The sequence below is a fragment of the Dermochelys coriacea genome, chromosome 1 (assembly GCF_009764565.3).
Source record: "Dermochelys coriacea isolate rDerCor1 chromosome 1, rDerCor1.pri.v4, whole genome shotgun sequence".
NCBI classification, from domain to species: domain Eukaryota; kingdom Metazoa; phylum Chordata; order Testudines; family Dermochelyidae; genus Dermochelys; species Dermochelys coriacea.
The window spans coordinates 229928987-229951238 of NC_050068.2; the positions used below are offsets into that span (position 1 = coordinate 229928987).

Consider the following 22252-nt stretch of genomic DNA (forward strand, 5'->3'; position numbering starts at 1 on the left):
AAAGGACATAGGAAGTAGCCCAGGGCTTTGGACTTAAACTTTCTGTGAGGAGGACCCTGCCAGTGTTTCACACAGGGCCCTGGGCTGGGACCCAGTGGAGAGGGAGGGCCCAGGTCTCCCTCTTACACCTCTTTAAGGGCTGAAGCTGAAATGCAAGTGAAGGCCAGAAGATTCCTGGCCTAAGGCCAGGAACCGGGAATCTCTGCCACCAGGTCAGGGAAGCAAGAGGCTGAACATCTGGTGTGGTAACCACTGGACCTTCCAGATCTCTGAGCACCATGTCAATACCCACCCAAAAATGATAAATTGGGGAGGGTGCTGTTTCTAGTTATGTATTTATTTTTTAATATTTTAAATAAGATTGCACAAAGTATTGTTATGCCCAATTTATAGTTAGGGAATCTGGGTCAGAGAGATTTGTTATCAAAGCCTTTAGATTTGTGTTTAAAATTGTTCAAAATGAAGTCATATTGATGTCAAATATAAGCCTGATATGACAGATAAGTACAGAATATAGATGGATACAATATTGTGACATCAGCAGTAGAGAAAACATACATAACCATATTATTCATGATCCTGGCATGGGTGAGCGTTAGGGGCAGATGTAAGAAAGGTGTAAGCAATCAGAAGCTATGGGGAAGTATAGGAACTGCTTTCTGTGTATGTGTAAGGTAACAGTTGCCCGAAAAGACATAGCAAGGAGGCAAGACCATCACAAAAGATGACCTGACATGAAGACTGGGCAGCTCACGTGATCCCTCCTCAAGCTTTCCATGCGTTGGTCTGATTCCATACCCAGCATATTGCTGCACCTAACTGGTATAATTTAGTCCAATGATTACTGTTTGGCCAATATTTTCAAACTTTAGGCTCCTAAATCCATGCTTAGGCATCTGAACAGAAGCAGTCTCATTTTCAAAAGCGCTGAGTATCACCAGATCCCATAGAAATCAAAGGGAACTGCAGGCATATGCTATCTTTATTTAGATATGTGTGGGCGTCTAATATGGATTTCGGAACCTAAATTTAAGGGCACCCAGGTTTGAGGCTATTAGCTTTACTAAATAGTAGTAAAGGACATCATGGGTAGAAAGGAGCAGTGTCAAATACATCCATTCAAGTAAATGTTAAAATATTTTGCAAGAAGAGTAGGTTAACTTATTTTGAAAAGCTGTTGGGGAATTGTGTTCTGTTCAGTCAGTGTTATCAAGGGACGCGCGTGCGCGTGCGTGTGTGTGTGTGTAAAAAGGAGAGATGATTAACAAGAGTATAGAGGCTTCAAGTAAAATGTCATTTTAGTGAGCTCTAGTGTTTAATTTGGAAATGCTAAAAGCTGTGAAAAGTGTTTTGATGTCTTAAAAGGGCAAATTGTGGTGCCTGATTGTTTATGAGAAAGAAATAAACAAATTACGTCATCAGACTTGACCTATGTGCTCTGTTGGCATAATAGCATTGAGGCAGTTTATTTCTGTTCAGTAAATGGGCAGACATCATAGAAGGGAATGAAATTATTCCTTGTTATGACAGAACACAGGCTTCAGCTCCATTTGCGGAGAGTGGAAAGATATTTGATTGATTTTTTTTTTTAATCAGGGTGGGGAATATAAACTTTTTTTTCATTGTATTGTTTTCTTGGAATTCCAGTTTAAGGACAAAATATCATAATGAATAACCCAAATATTAGCACAGCAGGTTGGGAACGATTCAGGAAAACTGGTTTGTTATCTTAGCCTTGGATGCTGAGCAGACAGTCTGGCTGCATTTATAGTCTCCAAAAGTGATGTTTTTTGTTGATTAGAATAGAGATGATGATTTATTACTAGAACTAGATAAATACCACTAAAAACTTCCCTCAAGTTATTGCTTTTCAAAGGCATCTGCTTCAGCCACACTTGTGCCTTACTGTGTTTCAGTTTCTATGGAAATTTGAGAAATCCAAATGTATTTGTACAAACAGTCCCAGAAAGCAAATTTTAAGCTCCCACATTCAAGTGCTTCCATCAAAGAGTGTGAGAGCAAATGAAAACCCAGTTACATTACATCAGTGACTGTGGAGCAGACCAATGATTAAAGCTCAATAAATGACACCATTTACAGGAGCTGGGATGCTGTTTTACACATCATGTGATCAAGCTCCCATGAAGCTAGCGGCTGTACACCTTCATAATAAAAAGATAGCTCCAAAGAACATACACTCTATACAGTTAATTGATACATTTGTGCAATTTATTCTCCATCTTAGAGATGTGTTTTCACTTTTAAGATAAAAGAAACCCTTGAAGGGGTAAATGCATTTTTTCTTTTCTAAAGGATTTGTGTTATGTAGACAAACTTTTCAGCTAAATCTAATTGCCTCCACACACCAAAAGAAGAGAAAAAGCATTAAAAGAAATGAATACAAGAAATGGAAAAACAGGTTCCCACATAGAGCCATTGCAGGTAAATTGATGTTGAGAATAATTATTCCTAATTAGAAGGATCCATGAAAGATGGAATAACCAGATTACTAATGAGTTGCCAGCTGATGCAATTATCAGTGTTTCTTATTTCTCCCTTTTTCTGCAAAACTGGTTTGGCTTTTGCAGGATATGGCAATTTTCACTCTTTCTGTTTTTAAAGTTATATTTTAATAAGCATTCACAGCTGTAGCTTTTTTTTCCCACCTTCCAAAGTGCATGTTATCTGTTGATCTGATCTATGCTTTGTGTAAAGTTTCTATCACCGTGGTGTCTAAATGCTGAGCTCATCTGTTTTCATTCTCCTTTTAATGCAATGTTTCTTTTCCACTTTTGTCACATTCCCTTTTGTAATCCAGAGGCCAGATTTTTCAGGTGTCTAGCTTTATGTACATATGCTTGAAAATTTTGACCATGCTCTTAAATGCTTAATGCTCTACGAGATCTATTCCCTCTCATCCTGAAGATATGCTTATTGCACATCCACAATCAGATATGTCCCTTTCTCATTCATTCATGCTCCTAATACCTACCTTTCCGTTTTGTAAAGATGGTCCAATAAATGTGGCTAGCAATTATTTTACTTACAAACCTCTTGCTCTTTCATAACCACATCAGCTGGTGTGATCCATCGTTCTCTTACCTTTACAAACTTCTCACCTGTTGTATGAACATTTCAGCAAGAGCTACTGTCTAAGACATCTAACCTAATGCCATTTGCTCAACTCCCACAGCCACTTCCACATTTGATCTTCGTACCTCCAATGTCATTTCGAAATCAGATCTTTCAGGATGCCTACTGCACAACAACATTGGTGCGCTCTTGAGGAGTGGAACAGGGAGGTGGAAAGAGGATAGCACCAGTGGTGAGCTGGAGCCGGTTCACACCGGTTCGCTAGAACCGGTTGTTAAATTTAGAAGCCTTTTAGAACTGGTTGTTCTGCAGAGCACCCACTACAGTGGCCCACAAGACCCTCCTGCCCAGTTCTGGGGGCAGTCAGGAGACAGGGGATGGGGGGGATCAAGGAATGCGGAGGGGTTGGATGCGGCAGGAGTCCTGGGGGGGCGGAGGTGGGCAACGACCCCCTCGTGGGGTGAGTAGGGAACCCGTTAAGATTTTGGCAGCTCATCACTGGCTATACGCAGTATTTCCACCTCAGGAAAGTCTTTTCTCATGAGATTTACAGACCAACTTCTGACTAAAGAGGTTCAGAACATACTGACTTTAAGGCCCAAACTTTTCTACCCATTTCTCTTATAAGCCAAAAGGTGCCCCTCTCCCCCAGAATTGGTGTTGTTTTGCTAAACTATCTTGAAGTCCTGCACTACTGCTACCAGCAATCCATCTCTCTGCCACACAGTGCTACAGTGGCAAAAGCAGCATTCTGAGAGACATCTTCCAAAAGTTTTCAAGAAAAAGTTTGAGTAAAATTTTCAAAAGTTCTTCAGTGACTTAGGAACTTAACTCTCACTGAAAGTCAATGGGACTTACTCGCTTTTGAAAATGAGACTTTGACTCCTGTGTCACTTAAACATTTATGATAATGTTGTCATAAGGCAGAAACTCAGAAAGAAGGATCTCACAAAACTGGGTGACTGGGCAATAAAATGGCAGATGAAATTTAATATTGATAAATGCAAAGTAATGCACATTGGAAAACATAATCCTAACTGTACATATACAATGAGGGGGTCTAAATTAGCTGGTACCACTCAAGAAAGAGATCTTGGAGTCATTGTGGATAGTTCTCTGAAATCATCCACTTAATGTGCAGCAGCAGTCAAAAAAGCGAACAGAGTGTTGGGAACCATCAAGAAAGGGATAGATAATAAGACAGAAAATATCATATTGCCTCTATATAAATCCATGGTATGCCCCCACCTTGAATAATGTGTGCAGATGTGGTCATCCCATCTCAAAAAAGATATATTGGAATTGGAAAAGGTTCAGAAAAGGGCAACAAAAATGATTAGGGGTATAGAACAGCTTCTGCATGAGGAGAGATTACTAAGACTGGGACTTTTCAGCTTGGAAAAGAGGCAACTAAGGGGGGATGTGATAGAGGTCTATAAAATTATGTGTGGTATAGAGAAAGTAAATAAGGAAGTGTTATTTACTCCTTCTCATAATACAAGAACAAGGGGCCATCACATGAAATTAATAGATAGCAGGTTTAAAACAAACACAAGAAAGTATTTTTTCATGCAACATACTGTCAACCTCTGGAACTCCTTGCCAGAGGCTGTTGTAAAGGCCAATACTATAACGGGGTTCAAAAGGGAGCTAGGTAGATTCATGGAAGATAGGTCCATCAATGGCTATTAGCCAGGATGGGCAGGAATGGTGTCCCTAGTCTCTCTTTGCCAGAAGCTAGGATTAGGTGACAGGGCATGGATCACTTGATGATAACCTGTTCATCTGTCATTCCCTTTGGGGCACCTGCCATTGACCACTGTCGGAAGACAGGATACTGGGCTTGATGGACCTTTGGTCTGACCCAGTATGGCCGTTCTTATGCTCTTAAGGAAGAGAAGAGATTCTCCAGGAAAAAGAATGGGGTGGGAGTGGATGTACATCTCTTGACAATCAGTCTGCCTAGTTTGTTTCCATTTCTTTCCACTGCAAGCTTGTGGTTTTGGTCTCAGATGGGATTGACATTAGAGGTATCCTTTGATTGTTGGCTTTTTTCCTGGAGTGTGTTGAAAAAGTATGGTTGATCAGAATTATTTTTCAAAACGAGGCCCATGGGGACACTAGCTGAAACAGGTGTGCCATCTTCATGTGGTAACTACTCTGAATTAGCCACGGTTACAGTACAGGTGGGATGCTTTGAAAGGTTTAGCAGATGCATTAATTGAAAAGCCAGAAACATGTTTGTTGGTTTTACTAAAAAATACTCCATCAGCTGTAATGACCATGCACGCGCATGCGCACACACGCTCCTCCACCTTAACCCACAATCCAAACAATGCACAAGGTCTAATCCAGTGGTTCTCAAACTTTTGTACTGGTGACCCCTTTCACACAGCAAGCCTCTGAGTACAACCCCCTTATAAATTAAAAACACTTTTAAATATATTTAACACCATTATAAATGCTGGAGGGAAAGCGGGGTTTGGGGTGGAGGCTGACAGCTCGCAACCCCCCATGTAATAACCTTGCGACTCCCTCAGGGGACCCAACCCACAGTGAGAACCCCTGGTCCAAGCTAAACAGGTTATTAAATGTGACTCCATGCCTGCTACCTATAGGTCTAGATATCTGATGGGTTTAGGCAGTGATGAGCTGCCAAAATCTTAACGGGTTCCCTCCTCACCCCACGAGGGGGTCGGTGCCCACCCCTGCCCCCCGGGTCTCCTGCCCCATCCAACCCCCCCCCGCATTCTTTGACACCCCACCCCAGGACCCCTACCCCATCCACCCCCCTCCCCGTCCCCTGACTTCTCCCAGAACCGGGCAGGAGAGTCTCGTGGGCCACCCATAGTGGGTGCCCACCCCTAAGAGCCAGAGGCACCTGCCGGGGGCGAGGTGGGGAGTCCCGGTGGTGCTTACCTGGGGCAGCTCCCAGGAAGCATCTGGCAGGTCCCTCTGGCTCCTAGAGGCGGGGTAGTGTAGCTGGGGGGAGCAGGGGGAGAGGCCGCTCCCCCAACTGATCACATCAAAAGTGGCGCCTTAGGCACCAACTCCCTGGGTGTTCTGGAGCTGGAGCACCCATGAGGAAAATTTGGTGGGTGCAGAGCACCCACTGGCAGCTTCCCCACCCCGCGCTCGGCCCCAGCTCACTTCACCTCACCTCCACTCCGCCACCTCCACTGAACCCACTGCCCCGCTCTGCTTCTCCGCCCCCGCCCCCGTGGCTTCCCACGAATCAGCTGTTCGGTGGGAAGCCCAGGAGGGCTGAGAAGCAGGCGGCGGCTTTCCGCTCAGGCCGAGGGTGGCGGAGGTGAGCTGGGGCGTGCCCCCCCCAGGTTACCTGCTGCGGTGCGGCGGCCCTCCTGCCCCAGCTCACCTCCGTCTCCCTGAGCCTGAGTGTGAAGCCGCCACCCGCTTCTCAGCCTGCCCCAGCTTCCTGCACGAACAGCTGATTCGCGGGAAGCCTGAGGGGGCGGAGAAGCAGAGCGGGGCAGTGCGTTCAGGGGAGGAGGCGGAGGGGAGGGGAGGTGAGCTGGGGCCAGGGAGCTGCCAGTGGGAGCTCTGCCCCCACCAAATTTTCCCGTTGGGTGCTCCAGGGGTGGAGCACCCATGGAGTCGGTGCCTAAGGCACCACTTTTGGCAGGTTAAATTTAGAAGCCCTTTTAGAACCGGTTGTCCCTCGCGGAACAATCAGTTCTAAAAGGGCTTCTAAATTTAACAACCGGTTCTAGCAAACCGGTGCGAACCGGCTCCAGCTCACCACTGGGTTTAGGAAATGAAGTTGTGCATACATTTTTATAGAATTTAATATATTAGCATATTTACGTAAATTTTCTCTCTCTCTCTTTCAAATTTTCCTGGAGTTTGCCGCACTTCTTCCCTGTCTGGTTCTCCCTCCTCCCCTTCCCTCCCAAAGCTATCCCTTACCCCCTGCATGTGCTGCTTCACTTTGCAGAGCCTGTCTAGAGCATGGTACTCAATCTGCCTTTGGCCATTGCCATATAGCTAGAGTGACTGCCTACACAGTGCCACTCTGGACATTGCATTACCCACTGTTCTAGCCATAACTTTGTGACCATTTGTGGATTATACTCCTGGAGGCCTTCAAGAGTAGTGCCTATGGTAGAGAGGTCTAGAGCAGTAGTCATTTGGGACTGTAGCCTAATACATGTACCCTAAAACCACTACCCCCTTCCTCTGCCCCCTCATTTCCTGCTTGGCATCTTCCCTGCTCTCCCAATGGAGTGGGGAGGATTGGAGCGGGTGCTTGTGATGGGGTGCCTGAGATCAGCTCATGTGAGAATGATTCCTCACACAGTGAATAAGAAACAATCCAGCAGCAGGGAGTGGAGCCAGTCTGCTGAGATCAGGGGTTTTTCAACCTTTGCCAAATGCTGACCCTGATAACAGAAAATAAGCTTGGGACCTCATTTAGCCATAAAGGAAAAGTGGGTACAGCCTCCTTCCCTCCCACCCCTAGTTGCAAGCCCTAACATGAGAGTTTATGGTCTCTAGAACAATCGGCAGTAAGTGATAATGTATAGTACAAGATATCGAAGCAAAGTTATATGTACATCTATATCTACATCTAGTTAGCTATCTAATCTGACACGCAGTCTGGGATATTAAAATGAGTTTGATTTGAGTTTAGGGCAAAGGTTCAAGAGAAGGAGAGCCTAAATAGAGAGAGAAACCAATGCTATACCGTGTACGAGGCAATTGCACCCTCAGAGAGGGGGCAGGGGGCGGGTTCCTACGGTATGGAAGTAAGCGTGTTCTAGAGCCAAGTTGCTCCCTTTCACTCAAATCATCTCCTTTGTCTTTGTTTTTTAATCATTTTGGTGCAAGTAACTGAAAAACATTTTGCTATTAGAAATTTCTCCAGTTGTTTTCAGAATCTGAACTGTGTTAACATTAACTCTAAGATACAAAGGGTAGGGGTTGGTGGTAAATGAGGCAGTCTCATTACAGAAGAGGTAAATTGTCAGATTTTACTGTCAAGAGCAGAAAAACATGTTGTTAAAATATTGCATTTGTTTCAAATTATTCATGAGAAAGGAAAGGTAATTCAAGTTGTTTTGTGAAAATATTGACAGCAACATTTGGAAAACATCTCACTTTGCAGCAAAATTTTGTTTTTGTCTATGGATCAAGTGAGATTTTTTTCTCCAGTTGGCATTAAACTAACAAGTCTACAATACAATACATAATTTTGAAGAAATTTAATCCAAACTCTATAGACTGAATTAGGGCTATTTGTATCAATATTAACATTACTATTGCCACAAGGCCTATTCACTCGCACATGCAGTCTCTTGCAAAGTCGTGTGACTGCACCTTCCCCTCCCAGCTCCAGTGGCTCAGATGGTCTCTCCTCATGTGCTCCTCAAATGGCTCTGATGTGTCTGCTAAAGAAGTTCAGTCTCCCAAAGGGACAAGAGGAAGTGATAACATGCTGAGAATGGTGAGGGGTAGGCGGTGTTAGGAGAATAGTGCCTCACAGTTTCCTGGTAAAAGGGAGGGGGGAAAACTTGCTGCATGTTCCCATGCTGGTCCACGATAAAGGAGGAGACATTCTTACTCTCTAGAGCTTGAGTTATCCTCATTACAGTGCTCTGTTCCTGCATTTACCATCCTGTATAGTGCTGGAGCTTGTGCAGTAAACATCACACTTGCATAGGTGGATCCCCATGGTCTTAGGTCATCAGGCACAGCAGGGATGGCTGAACCAGCCCTGCATTGCAGCATTATTTACCATTCAGGTTTCTCTAGCATTTCAAATCTCCTGGATGCAGTGTACCTGTCTAAGCAACATATCTGGTAATTTCTTATACCATTGGCTTCCCTGAAGAAATAATTACTGCAGTAGCTATGCCAACCCTGCTGAGGCATTTATAGTTTTTGTCCCTTTCTGAAATGTTGGCACTTCCTGTGAAATAACTGGTTGTTTGTTTGCAATGCCTCACAAAAGGAACAACTTGTGAGTTTCTTGGGTGGCAGAGATTCTATTTTCCAAAAAGTTAACAGGGATATTCTGCAATCTTTTATGAGCAAAAGATGAGAGTGCTTGCAAGGTTGAATACAGGTCAGATACACTGAGTATATCGTTTAGTGTCAGTGTTCTCCTAATAGTAAAATATATGTCTCTGTTAAACAGAACAGTATAACAATCTTAATGCCAAAGGGAGGTGATGGGGGGAGGGGGTGGGGGAGGGGGCTCAGAGGAGAAGAGAAGGGACCTTCAAAACAGCCAGTAGCTAACGCTGCCTTTGTGGGTTTATATATTTGCCTATTAAAATGACAATACAGACATGGAACATTTAGATTTAAGAAGCCTTCCTTTCATTAAACAATATTAAACAAACGGACAAAGTAGGCGGTTATGACTTCAGTAATTGAAGCATGCTGTTCTGTTCAAGACCAGAACTCTATAAAGACTCTTTTCACCCAATAATGCCCTTTGTGCTTGCCTGCTACCCTGATAGAAATTACTGTAGGCCCGAAGTATGTCTTTCCAAGTGGATAGGGAATGACAGAGCACAACACTACTTTTGGCAGATGGGGTCACAGCTCTTTAGAACGTTAACATTCATTGTGCTTTGGAAATCAATTTGCAACTCAGAATGCATCGTGGCTTAAGCTGGATCCCCCCTCCCCACCCCATAGTTCTTTTAATGTTAACTTTAAAAATGTGATGTGAGAAAAAGAATTAAATGGATTAATTTGGATTAACTGTAATAGTGCCCATTTAAATTGCATTAGATTAATTTACAGAGTGCCTATTTTAAACATGCAGTCTGTGTGTAGATATTACATTCTCATTTTTTTCTCCTAGACGTTGATGAGTGTCTGGATAACAATGGAGGATGCCAACAGATTTGTGTGAACACAATGGGCAGCTATGAGTGTCAATGCAAGGAGGGCTTTTTCCTGAGTGATAACCAGCACACCTGTATTCACCGCTCCAATGGTAAGTGCTCAGTCTTGGAGACATGTTCAGTGGAGTAACCATGTTGATAAAATATTCAGAAACTATGTTCTTTATAATTCTCTCCTCAGATCTCTGGAAATCATTGTGCCATAGAAGTTGGATAGTGTATTGTATCCATAGATTTCTGTGAGATATGTCTGTTGATGGGTTGGTGGGTTTTTTTGGTAGGATCTTGACTGATTCATTATGCAGCCGTCTAAACTGGCAGCAGATTCATTAGTAAGACACGGAGAAAAAATTTTGATATGAAATAGTAATATCTGGAATGTAAAACTACTGGCCATTAGAACAGAGAAGTCATTTAAAATGGCAACCCTCCACCCTAGACATTGTGGTACCAAAACTTACATTGAAACAAATGGCTAATTTATCTGGGAAATTATACACATTCTTCTTTTGCCAGAAGCCCACTGAATTTGCTTGAGTTTTTGGTTGCCGATTGCCAGTATCTGTAAAATCAAGGATTTTCCATACAGCTGTGGTCATAATCTAGTGATGATTTTGGTTGGAGCAATCTCCTCTCTTTTTCCTGTAAATGTCAGACACAGAAGATAAGCTTGGGTGCAAAAGGGAAAAAGAGAGCAACACAACTATAAATCTTTGCAATTAAATGGATTCTTAATGTGATCGTTCAGACTTCAGGTGACCCTAAGAGTAGTGGGAATATATTCTAGTAAACTCAGTTAAAAAGAGGTGATGGTTAGTCTCAAAGCAGCAAAATGAGTCTGGTCAACAAAATGACCACTCTAAATTTCCACTACCATACAAAAAGTGTCTGAATTATTTTAAGTCACTGTAATTAACCAGAGGTTCCTACTAAGTGTAGGATGTGAATTTGGTCACTATATTAACAGAAAACCAAAATCTTATAGTCAAACAGGAGGAACTTTCTTAAAACTCTAAATATGTTTCTCACAGTGTGCTTGTAAATTTAGAATTGCAGAGATAAATAATAATTTTGACTTGAAAAATATGTACAATTCAGAAAATTATTCAGTTTCTCTGTATTTTAAAATGATTGTCAAGTTTAAAGCAACCAAAGCACTTTGATTTTGAGGAGAACCTGCAATTAAGGTCCATCAGCCGATGTATTTTAAAAGTTATCTAGTAGGTTTTTAGTCGTTCTGTTCAATATAAATTGTTCAAATTTCTGTCCAGCATAAAGTAACCCTGACACAAAGATATCCAACAGAGCAAGGAATAGTAGCTGGAAGCTTAATGAAAACCATTTGCAGAGTGCTGCAATACAGTCATTATTTCAATTTGCACATTATAAAAATTCCCAGCTGTAATAAAAGGGAATTTAGATATCCGAGATGGAAGCTAATGAAACAAATGAAAAATGAGATTCTGAAGGCAAAAGATTTTTATATGAAGTAGATTTATTGAGGGAAATGGTGAGTTTTTATGGTGAGGACGATTCTTAGTTTGCAGGAGGACTGGGGAAGCTGATTTAAAGGGTGACTGAGGTATACCCATAATAAAAATGTGTGGGGTGAGTGTGTTTGTGCTAGCTTGTTTATAAAGAATGTGTGAAATAAGATTTAATTAAAGCAACACAATCAAATTATTTTGGGTCTGAAATAAGAGGGGAGGAGGCAGTTACAAAATGTATCATGACACGAATGCTCTATGACTTTTCAAAAATAGTGTCAGTTTTTTTTAAAAAGTAAACTTTATTCTGTAGCACTGTGAACCCAAACACAAACACGTTGGGCTAGCATATTAGAACCAGGAAATGATACTGAGTGATCTGTTTTCATTGTCCAAGCTGGCTGAAGTGCAAACAGTAACCAGGCTTGGTGAGAAATATCAGATTCTTTCCATTAAATATATAAGCTGTTACCTTAGGAATATAGTTTGTTTTCCGTCTGTATCACTTGTGGGTGTTTGATAAAAGAATATTTCTTCTGTTTTTTCCTGAAGTTTTTATATAAAGTATTTAACTAGAGACCTCTTTAGTGCTAGAATGTGTCTACACTTACATGGGTGCACATGGGTTAGTGGGAGAAGGGCACAAGGATCTTTCAACCCTTCCCACACCCAGGCTCCAGTCACAACCCAAGGACAACGGTCCAAACACTTCAGCATGGATGTAAATTTTAAACACAATTACTCCCATTGACTTCTATGTAAAAATGTTAAAATGGGTGCCTATCCATACATTTCAGGCACCTTTGATATCAATTAAAAGTACATCGTATGTGCCACACTTTAAAGATAATCCACAACAAAGCTCATTCCCCACTCAAATAATTTCATGCTCTGACATTTCCTCCCACCATTTTCAAATGTCTGGTGAAAAAGAGAAGCTGTGCAATGTGCCCTGAAAGGCATTGGATTTGGACTATTTCAGATGTGGGAGAATATACTCCAAAGCTCTTGAGCCCTCAGAGATTTCCCAGCCTGCAGCCTTCTTTCATTTATATTAATGGGAGTCCAGCTTGAGAGTCGCTGCTGACCTCAGTTGTGTCAGTATGGCTCATGTGGTTTAAAGTTACATGCATGCTTAAGTGATTTGGCATTCAGAGCCTTAGAAATCCACATGGAATTTGGAGGGGAGAGCAAAGGTTGCAGGAGGGAAGAGTTTGGAAGAGGCACCAGAAAGTCAGTCTGTGCGCACATGGCTGGAATGCTCACTATGGTTGCAGCACTTCTGTAAATAGCTCTCTTAGTAAAGAGCCAGTTTAGTTTCAGAAGATGGAGTCTTCTCATGTTGTTAGCCAATATGTGGTACATAAAACATGATAGCAGTGGTAAGTCTAAGGCAGTGTTGACAACTCCTAGGATTTCTTTGCAAGTCATACAAGTTTGGCCAGGATAAGAGCCAGTCTTGGGGTGATGTGAGAAACTCCAGCTCTCTCTCAAAATTCAGCTCTGCCTAGGGAAACCTCCCTCTGATTGGCCGCTTTTCCCACCAGTTCCACCTCCTGGTGAAGAGCAGCCAATCAAAGCTGCTACAGGAAACGGGCAGAATTCTTCCCCCTACCTCCCAGCAGCTGACATCATTCTCAGAGGAGAGGGAGGAGGAAGCAGAAAATGCCCAGCAGCTCAGGATAGCTCCACTCCCTCTTCTCCCTTCTCCTCATGTGAGCAACAGCACTTCCCCTCTCTCTCGCTGCAACACTTGGCCTGGGAAGGAGAAGGAGGTGAATAATCTCTGGAGCTGCCTCCCCTTTATTGAAAGGGGGAGAAAATAATCCCTCTGCAGCACCCTCCCTCCCAAGACCCAGGAAAGGTGTCTGACGAGCTGCAGGAGGAGCAGACATGGGGGTGGGGGCTGAACTGATGTGGGGTGGAATTGAGGGGGACAGGCAGATGTGGGGCTGAGAGCTCCTGAAGCAGGGTTCAAAATCACCTTAATAAATTTGGGATCCTGGGCAACACAAATCGTTGCACACCTGCATGGGGTTGGATGGTGAGTTCAAAACTCAAAAGACCAGCCAAACAACTCAATATAACACTTTTTAAAAAAAATCTCATGATGTGGGGGGCAGTTTCATGACTTTTGGGGGTGTGACTCATGATCTTTGATCATTTGAGGTTGGCAATACTGTTAGTAAGACTCACAGCAAGGAAGAGCGTGTGATTAACAAGAAAATAAAGCAGCAGCTAGAAACAGAGCAAACAAGCAGCATGGAGGGACTCAGACCACTGGGAAAACTGGATTTCCAGACAAAAAGCCCTGCACAAGCATGGAAACAAGAACTGAGTCTGTATACAGAGCTGACATTGGGGGATAAAGATGCGAAAATGAAGGTAACGTTTTTTAAATTTCTCATTTGGGGGGGAGAAGGACAAGGAGTGAGTTTGTTGCCATAAATAATGCTGGAAGCATTTGAACAGCTGATAAAGGTGTTTGATGAGTACTATGATCCCAGACAGAACGAGACTGTAGACAGCGCAAGACTGGGGGCGGGGTTTGTGTATGTGTCTGTGGGATTTTTTTGTGATGTACCCAAAACAAAGAAGCAGAAGAGGGAATAGTTATAAAGCTGAGAACTCTGACATCCACATGCAGCTTTGGAAACATTAAAGATTCCTTAATTAAAGATGGGATCTTTTCTGGGACATGTGGTTTCAGCTTATAGGAGAGTCTGTGGAGAGAAAAAGATGTAACCCTAGAGAAATGCCTCCAAATAGCAAGGCGACCCTTGGTGAACAGAGAAAAGATCAACACAATGACAGTCACTATAGCAGAACAAGTACACAGACTCAAGCTAATGGAACCCAGGAAGCAGAACGGAGACAGACTGAGAATGCAGATATCATGGTCTAGTGTATATTCTGTGGAAAGCAATATGAAAAGCAGAAAGAAAATGCCTTGCCTAAGGACAAAGGTGCAAGGAGTGTGGGAAATGAAACCACTTTGTCACAATGCTGCAGAAATATAAAGCAGCAGGACATGCAGTGATTGAGGACATAGTGACTTCCAGAGAAGAGGACAGTGTCTGCAGTGTGATTTTTGAATATCCCAAAATTCTCAGCATACGTGCACTTCTGAAGTAGGCTGAGAGAAATTCAATTGCCATATTTGCAACTATTCTATTTGATCAACAACCAATTCAATTCCAGCAGGACTGTGGAGCCAGCTGCACTGTAAGCCTGGAACACTGATAAGCAGCAATATTAGACTGGAGAAATGTGACCAAGTGCTGATACAATAAAATCATTGGAGGGCTGTGGCAAATGCTGGCTGGTGCAGTGGTGCTGGAACTAAAGGTGTTGCAGGTGCTGCCGCACCCCCTGGCTTGACGTAATAATAAAAAACATCAAATGCATGGTTGCCATCATCAGCACACCCACTATAACAAATTGTTCTGGCACCCCTGGGCTGGTGTCTCCTCCAAACTTTTCCTTCTTGCAACCTATGCTCCTCATTCCAAGGTCCATGTAGGTTGCCACAGAGAGAATGGATTGGATTGCAGCAGCATTACACTCTCCAAAGTGATAAGGAGGGGTAGAGCTGTGCCCCCTTTCCCTTCTGCATTAGTCATCAGGGAGTGGAGAGCGCGTGCAACATCTCACTTAAGAATTTATGAATGCCTGCTGCCACATACACTTCCCCCAACATTCAAAGAGATATGGTGCCTGCCTTCATCTCAACATCTCTAGGAGCATTGTGTCTTCACTTACCACTTCCATTGGGCTATGGTTAAAAGCCACAACAGGGGGGTTTAATATCCTCTTCCATTATACGGGATGGCATGTTTCCATGATTTCCAGAAGTTTTCTCATTATTTCTTATGGGCAGGAGAGATCAACTTAAATTATCCTCAGAGCAGTATTAATTTTATACTGAAGGGATTAGGCTGATGTTCAAGTCGGGACAATCATTTTGCAATGTTTGTTTTATTTTACTTTCTCCATTGCTGACCAATGGATTATCCTCACATATCTTTTGGGAAGAGGCTATGCCCAGTACAATGTGATTCATTTATTTAAGCTTAAAATTTACTTCATTTCCCTGCAGCTAAGCCAGGTTTCGACACTTTATTACGTAAAAGGAAAAGAGAAGGAACAAGAAGAGTATCTTATGGTGAGGGACAAAACTTAACAGAACATAAAATAAATTTGTGGTTTTTCATATAAATATTGTGCATCTTAGTTGCATTGGTAGGCTGTGGTGACTAGTAAATTATATAAGAGAAAAAACTGGTGGCTTTAATAGAAACCAAAATTAGCTACCTGCTAGCCTAACGTATGTTTAACCCCTTAAGTAGCATGCACTTCAGAAATCCTGGGAAGATTAGTATTTTAGGCACCATCTACACTATATCAAACTAGATGACATTAATACAAACTAGGTACCTTTTAGTTCATGCCAGCAGGGTCTTCCTGGGGCAATTGGTATAGCATGTTAGCGTTCTCTACAATTCACACCCATCTAGTTCATACTGCAGGGCCATATATTTAAGCCCTTAGACAGAGCTTAATTATGTGTCTATGGGTATGTTCACGCTGCAACTGGATATGTGACTGCAGCATGTGTAGACATACCTGAGCTAGCTTTGATATATCTAGCTCACGTAACTGCAGTGAAGCCACAGCAACATGGGCTGTATGAGCTCACCTGGGACCTGGGTGTGTACTCAAGAGGCGACCACCATGCTGCTTCCTGTTTAGCTATGGCTTCACTGTTATTGCTAGCTTTGATCTAGCTAGCTCAAAAAATAACTTGGGTATGTCTACACTTGCTGCAGTTACATGTTAGATTGCAATCTAAACATACTCTAAATCTGCTAAAGACTTGGACTACTTAGGTCTCCTGCAGTGCAGCTTAAGTGATAAGGGAAGCCTTAAATGTCACCGCCTTTGAATGTCTCACAAAAACATATTGAATATTTAATCATAGGCATGCCACCTTACAGTTTGTCTCTTTAATGTTCCAAAAGGAAACATCAGTTGTTTCTGTTCAGATACAGATTTGGCTTTCATGGTTTTATGTATTTTTCTTTAAATTAGCCAACAAATTCCACATGTAAAGAGATGTCATCTAAAAACTTAACTCTTGATTCTCTATCCAAGACATATTTATGCTTATGGTATTATATCAGCTAATTATTCATTACCAAAGCCCTATCTATTCTGGCAGCGTCAAGCAAACTAAAAAGGCAGGAATAATTGGGGAAGGTGGATTTAAGGGGTGGGGAGGAAGCAGATGGAGAGGAACTGGGCTATAAAACACAGAAAATTATAGGGGGTTGGTCAAATTGTGTAAAAGACTTTTAAATGGAGGCTGCCATGGTTTTTTAGACCACTTGAAAGCCATTTCATGAGGAGTTGCTTGTCCACTTCCCTTTATCCCATAGGAATATCGGGTTCAGTTGAATCTTATTAATTTTGCAGCGCTAGCCTAGGAATGATCTGATAGAAAGTGATGGATTGATGCGTGATGTCAGTTGTGGTACGGACAGACATGATCTTAAAAGTTCACTTACTTCTTCAAACTGCTGGCTTCGTTATTGTCGGAGGAGAAGAAAATTATACTTCAGTTTTTCTTCTTTTCCACCCAAACCTTGGATTTATTTATATTCATAGCTCCAACAGGATTCTGCAGTGGCAAGATAGGGGAAAGCCTGGGCCCTAGGGAAGAAGTGCCACCCTGTGGTTAGAGCAGGTGTGGACTGCAAGTTGGACTTGTATGTTCTGTTCCCAGCTCTGTTGCTGAAACTGTGTGACCTTGGGCAAGTTCTTACCCTCTCTTTAGCATAGTTTAACCATGTGCAAACTATTATACTGCATAAGGTCTTTGTGAGATATCATCAGTTTGAGAGCCACCTGTGAATGGCTTCATAGAAACACAAATAATGTATTAGTATTTAATATTATTTTGTAAGGATAACTGAATAATAAGTGTGTTGCCACGTCGCCATAACTTTGGAACATCAAAGAGTCTCATCTCAATTTTAAAAGCTCTTTGGACATGTACAATCTGTTAAATTATTTGGATGTACCAGACCACACCATTCTAAGAGCAGGTGCCCTGTGCCGTGGAACAGCTTCTGTAACAATAGACTGTCCTATTGTAAATTTAAAATTGAAATCCTAAAATACTATTGTTAACAGAGAAAGTATGTGAGCCATCATTTAATGAAATCAATACCTCTACTCGAATATGTTTGGATAACAGATACTTTGTCTATTAAAACATCATTGTCTCAGGTAATATTTTGTTATGGTTTAGGAAAAGGTTCCTAAGTGTAGAAATAATAATAATAATAATAACCCCTCTCTTCATTTGCACTGTAGTTCTTGAGTAAATAAAGTAATATGACTGCTTATCTGTAACTGCATTGATGAGGGAGGATACAGGAACAAAGAGTAACGTTAATATTTTAATTCTCATTGTGCTTTGGTAGAAATGTGCATACCCTGTCAGAGTCACTACTGTTTGGATTGTAAGGTTTCTCATCTGCTGTATGAGCGTGAGAGTATCCCCCACTTGACTTCTCAGTGCAGTGCTCGAGTCCAACAAATAAATTACTCATCAGGCACCTTATTCATAAAGAGTAGTCTATAAACATAGCATTTTTTAATCCTTTGTTTCTATAATTAGTGAGAGGGCAGAACACTCAATAGTCTCTGCACTAACATGTACCACTTTAATAGGGTGATTTTTAAATAAAAAAGCAAACACTGGCCAGTTGTAGGGGATTGATTTTAACCCTTTAAGTACTTCGGTAAAAATAAAACACCAACAGACAGAAAACAGTGTTGCCATTTGGAACTTATTAAGCTGCACCTTATTTTATAATTTTGCACATTTCTCTTCCCTGAATTGTTGTCTCTGACTTGTCTAGTGTTTGTTTTGTTTGTCTCCAGCTATGAACTCTGAGGCAAGGAACATGTAAATGTAGGGTACATATAAAAAAAGTAGTAGTTGTTAAAGTAATGTAGTGCCTTGCACCATATTGCCAACCCTACTTGTTTAGATAAGACTTAAAGAAAATCGCAAAATTTGCTTAAAAATCATTGAGTTTCTTTTTATTTATCTTCTGGATTTTGAGCCTTTTAGTTTATACTAAATTGATGTTTTCAGGCTTTCCTTCACAACCATGATGGCTAGAAACTTAGTCTGTTTTTATGAAAGCCCAAATTGACTTGCCAAAGCATCAGAGGGAGTTGGTAGCAGAGCCAGTGTTAAGTACTCAGGTACCTCTCTCATTCCATCTGTCATGAAAAATGCTATGAGCTCTCTAAGGCTGTATTTTCGTCTGACATTTCACGTCTTCTGAAAGACCAGAGAGTGCCCCCTAACGCTTTTCCAGAGCTTTGGTTTAGTACTGACTCGGGGAAAAAAAGAGTACCAATATTGAATTACCAACACCATATCTTTGTTTTGTTTCTGGCAATGGTATTTGTCCTAAGATACTGAAGAGTGAGCTAAACTCAATGGCTGTGAGTTCACTGCAACTGAAAAATCAAATCTTCCAGAATTCAGAAACAGCTATAGGCCTAGATACACCAAAATCTCTGATTGAAGTCTAGGACACTCGATAGAAGCTGGCTTGCAAAGCACTCCAGAATTTTAGGGGCCTTCTGAGAATTACAAAAACTTTTTTTCAATGAGGTTAAAGGGGATGTTAAATATACTGCCTGCAACCCTCAGCTGGCAAGAAGTCAACATGCCAAAAGTCTAACTTACATATATTCCGTGATTGACTGGAACAGTAATCAAGGCAGATGGATACTTGAACAAGACTCAATGTGGGGTAAGAGGGAGGAACAATAACAGAAAATGTGGAAATGGCAGAAGTGCTAAATGATCTTTTTTTTTTCAGTTTTTATCAGAAAGGTTAGTAGTGATTGCACATGTAACATTGTGAATGCCAGTGAAAATGAGGTAGGATCAGAGGCTAAGATAAGGAAATAACAAGTTAAAAATTACTTAGACAGGTTAGATGTCTTCAAGTCAGCAGGGCCTGATGAAATACATCCTGGAATATTCAAGAAGCTGACTGAGAAGATATCTGAGCCATTAGCAATTATCTTTGAAAAGTCATGCAAGAGAGGAGTGATTCCAGAAGACTGGAAAAAGATAAACATAGTGCCTATCTATAAAAATGGAAATAAGAACAACTTGGAGAATTACAGACCAGTCATCTTAACTTCAGTACGTACCTGGAAAGATAAGGGAGAAAATAATTAAACAATCAGTTTGCAAACTTGTCTTGTCTACACTACTGCTTAAGTTAATGTAAGTTACAATGCTCAAAGTGAAAAAACCACCTCCATGAGCGATGTAACTTACATCGACTCAAAGCAGTGTCTATACTCTACTGTGTTGGTGGAAGAAGCTCTCCCACTGACATAGCTTCCGCCTCTCATTGAGGTGGAGTAATTATGTGTACAAGTGAGCGCTTTCCTGTTGAGGTAATGGGTCTTCACCAGATGCACTAAATCGTGGTTGCTGCATCGATTACATTGGCGCTGATTTAGCTTGGTAGTGAAGACAAGTCCTTAGAAGATAAAGTGACAAGTAACAAGCAGCATGGATTTGTCAAGAAAAAATCATGTCAAACCAAACTAATTGCTTTCTTTGGCAGAATAACAAGCCTTGTGGCTGGGGTGGGAGCAGTAGACATGGTATATCTTGACTTTAGTAAGGCTTTTGATATTGTCTCACATGACCTTCTCATAAACAAACTAGGGAAATACAACCTAGATGGAGCTGCTATAAGGTGGGTGCATAACTGGTTGAAAAACCGTTCCCAGAGAGTAATCATCAGTGGTTCACAGTGATGCTGGAAGGGCATATCAAATGCAGTCTAACAGGGATCAGTTCCGGGTCCAGTTCTGTTCAATATCTTCATCAATGATTTAGATAATGGCATAGAAAGTACCCTTATAAAGTTTGCAGATGATACCAAGGTGGGAGGGGTTGCAAGTGCTACGGAGGATAGGGTTAAAGTTCAAAATGATCTGGAGAAATGGTCTGAAGTAAATTTGGATGAAATTCAATAAGGAAAAATGCACTTAGAAAGGAACGATCGGTTGCACACATACAAAATGGGAAATGACTGCCTAGGAAGGAGTACTGTGGAAAGGGATCTGAGGGTCATAGTGGACCACAAGCTAAATATAAATCAACAGTGTAATACTATTGCGGAAAAAAAAAAAGCAAACATCATTCTGGGATGTATTAATAGGAGTGTGGTAAGCAAGACATGAGAAGTGAATCTTCCGCTCTACTCTCCATTGATTATGCCTCAACTGGAGTATTGTGTCCAGTTTTGGGCCCCGCATTTCAGGAAAGATGTGGACAAACTGGAGAAAATCCAGAAAAGAACAACAAAAATTATTAAAGGTCTAGAAAACATGACCTGTGAGGAAGACTGAAAAAACTGGGTTTGTTTAGTTTGGAGAAGAGAAAACTGAGAGGGGACATAACAGTTTTCAAGTACATACAAGTTTGTTACCAGGAGGAGGGAGAAAAATTGTTGTTCTTAACCTCTGAGGGTAGGACAAGAAGCAATGGGCTTAAATTGCAGCAAAGGTGGCTCAGATTGGACATTAGGAAAATCTTCCTAACTGTGAGGGGGGTTAACCACTGGAATAAATTGCCTAGGGAGGTTGTGGAATCTCCATCATTGGAGATTTTTAAGATCAGGTTAGACAAACATCTGTAAGGGATGGTCTAGATAATACTTAGTCCTGCCATAACTACAGGGGACTGGATTAGATGACCTCTTGCGGTCCCTTCCAGTCCTATGATTGCAAGATTAAATAAAATCTAAAAGGAAGAGTAGAATATACATTTCTCCTCTCTCAGTGAACCAAAACCTGAAGTAATTTATAAGTACAGTAGTTACCTCTTGTGGTTGCAATAGGCAAGTTCATTTTGCCAGGGTAGAACTGACAGGAAAGAGTCTGTCAGAAATCACAAAGCTGGAGATACCAAGAAGTGTGTAATGGAAAGAGCAGGTGTTTAAAACACCAAGCCACAGCATGACAAGCAGACTGCTCGCCAGGAAGAGAAGGGAATTTGTAAGTCAAATAAAAAATGTCTCCACACCTGTGTGACACAGAATGCAATGAACGGTTTGTAGCTCAGCTCTTGACTGACTAGCAGCACTGATGAGAATCAAAAGTTGTATGCACGATTGAGGAAACACACTGGAAAACAGTACCTTTTAAAAAAGAAAATATGCAAAGGAGGCCTACACACTCAATCATTCAATAATACTGGAAGTGTACCAGTATTTTGTTCATACTGTCTGCTCAGAATACAGCAACATTATAATAAATAAAAGAACTGGAATGTTTTTAAAATGCAACAGACTGAAACTTCAGGTGAGAAAGATCTGGGGACGTACAAAGCCAAAATACCCTGGAAGAAATTCACATTCATATGCAAACCATAACAAAATGAGAACAGTATTAAATATACTGTATGTGTTTATAAATCGTGGTGTGTATCTCAAATGGATGGAGGGATAAATTGATGGGAAATACTATTCAGGCCCAATCCCGTGATGCTCTGAACACCACCTGAAAGACATTCAGCTCCTTCAATTCTTGTTGAAATCATCTAGAGCATTCTCTGTGGCCCTTGCAAGTTTTTCTTTCCCTAAATTTTTCACTAGGTAGCTGAATTAGCCACAGACGAATGCACAGGCTACATTCCTCTTCTCTACTGACCATTGCAGTTTCATGGACCAGGTC

General features: G+C 41.5%; 1 protein-coding gene across 8 annotated transcripts in view; it reads left to right on the forward strand.

The window, feature by feature from the left end:
- Positions 1 to 22252, forward strand: part of SCUBE1 (signal peptide, CUB domain and EGF like domain containing 1) — a 304521-nt gene that overhangs the window by 75083 nt on the left and 207186 nt on the right. For all 8 annotated transcript variants that reach the window (XM_038386054.2, XM_043515687.1, XM_043515695.1 and 5 more), the window contains exon 4: positions 9929 to 10063. In XM_038386054.2, the coding sequence (XP_038241982.1) occupies positions 9929 to 10063 (135 nt within the window). The remainder of the gene's footprint in view (positions 1 to 9928; positions 10064 to 22252) is intronic.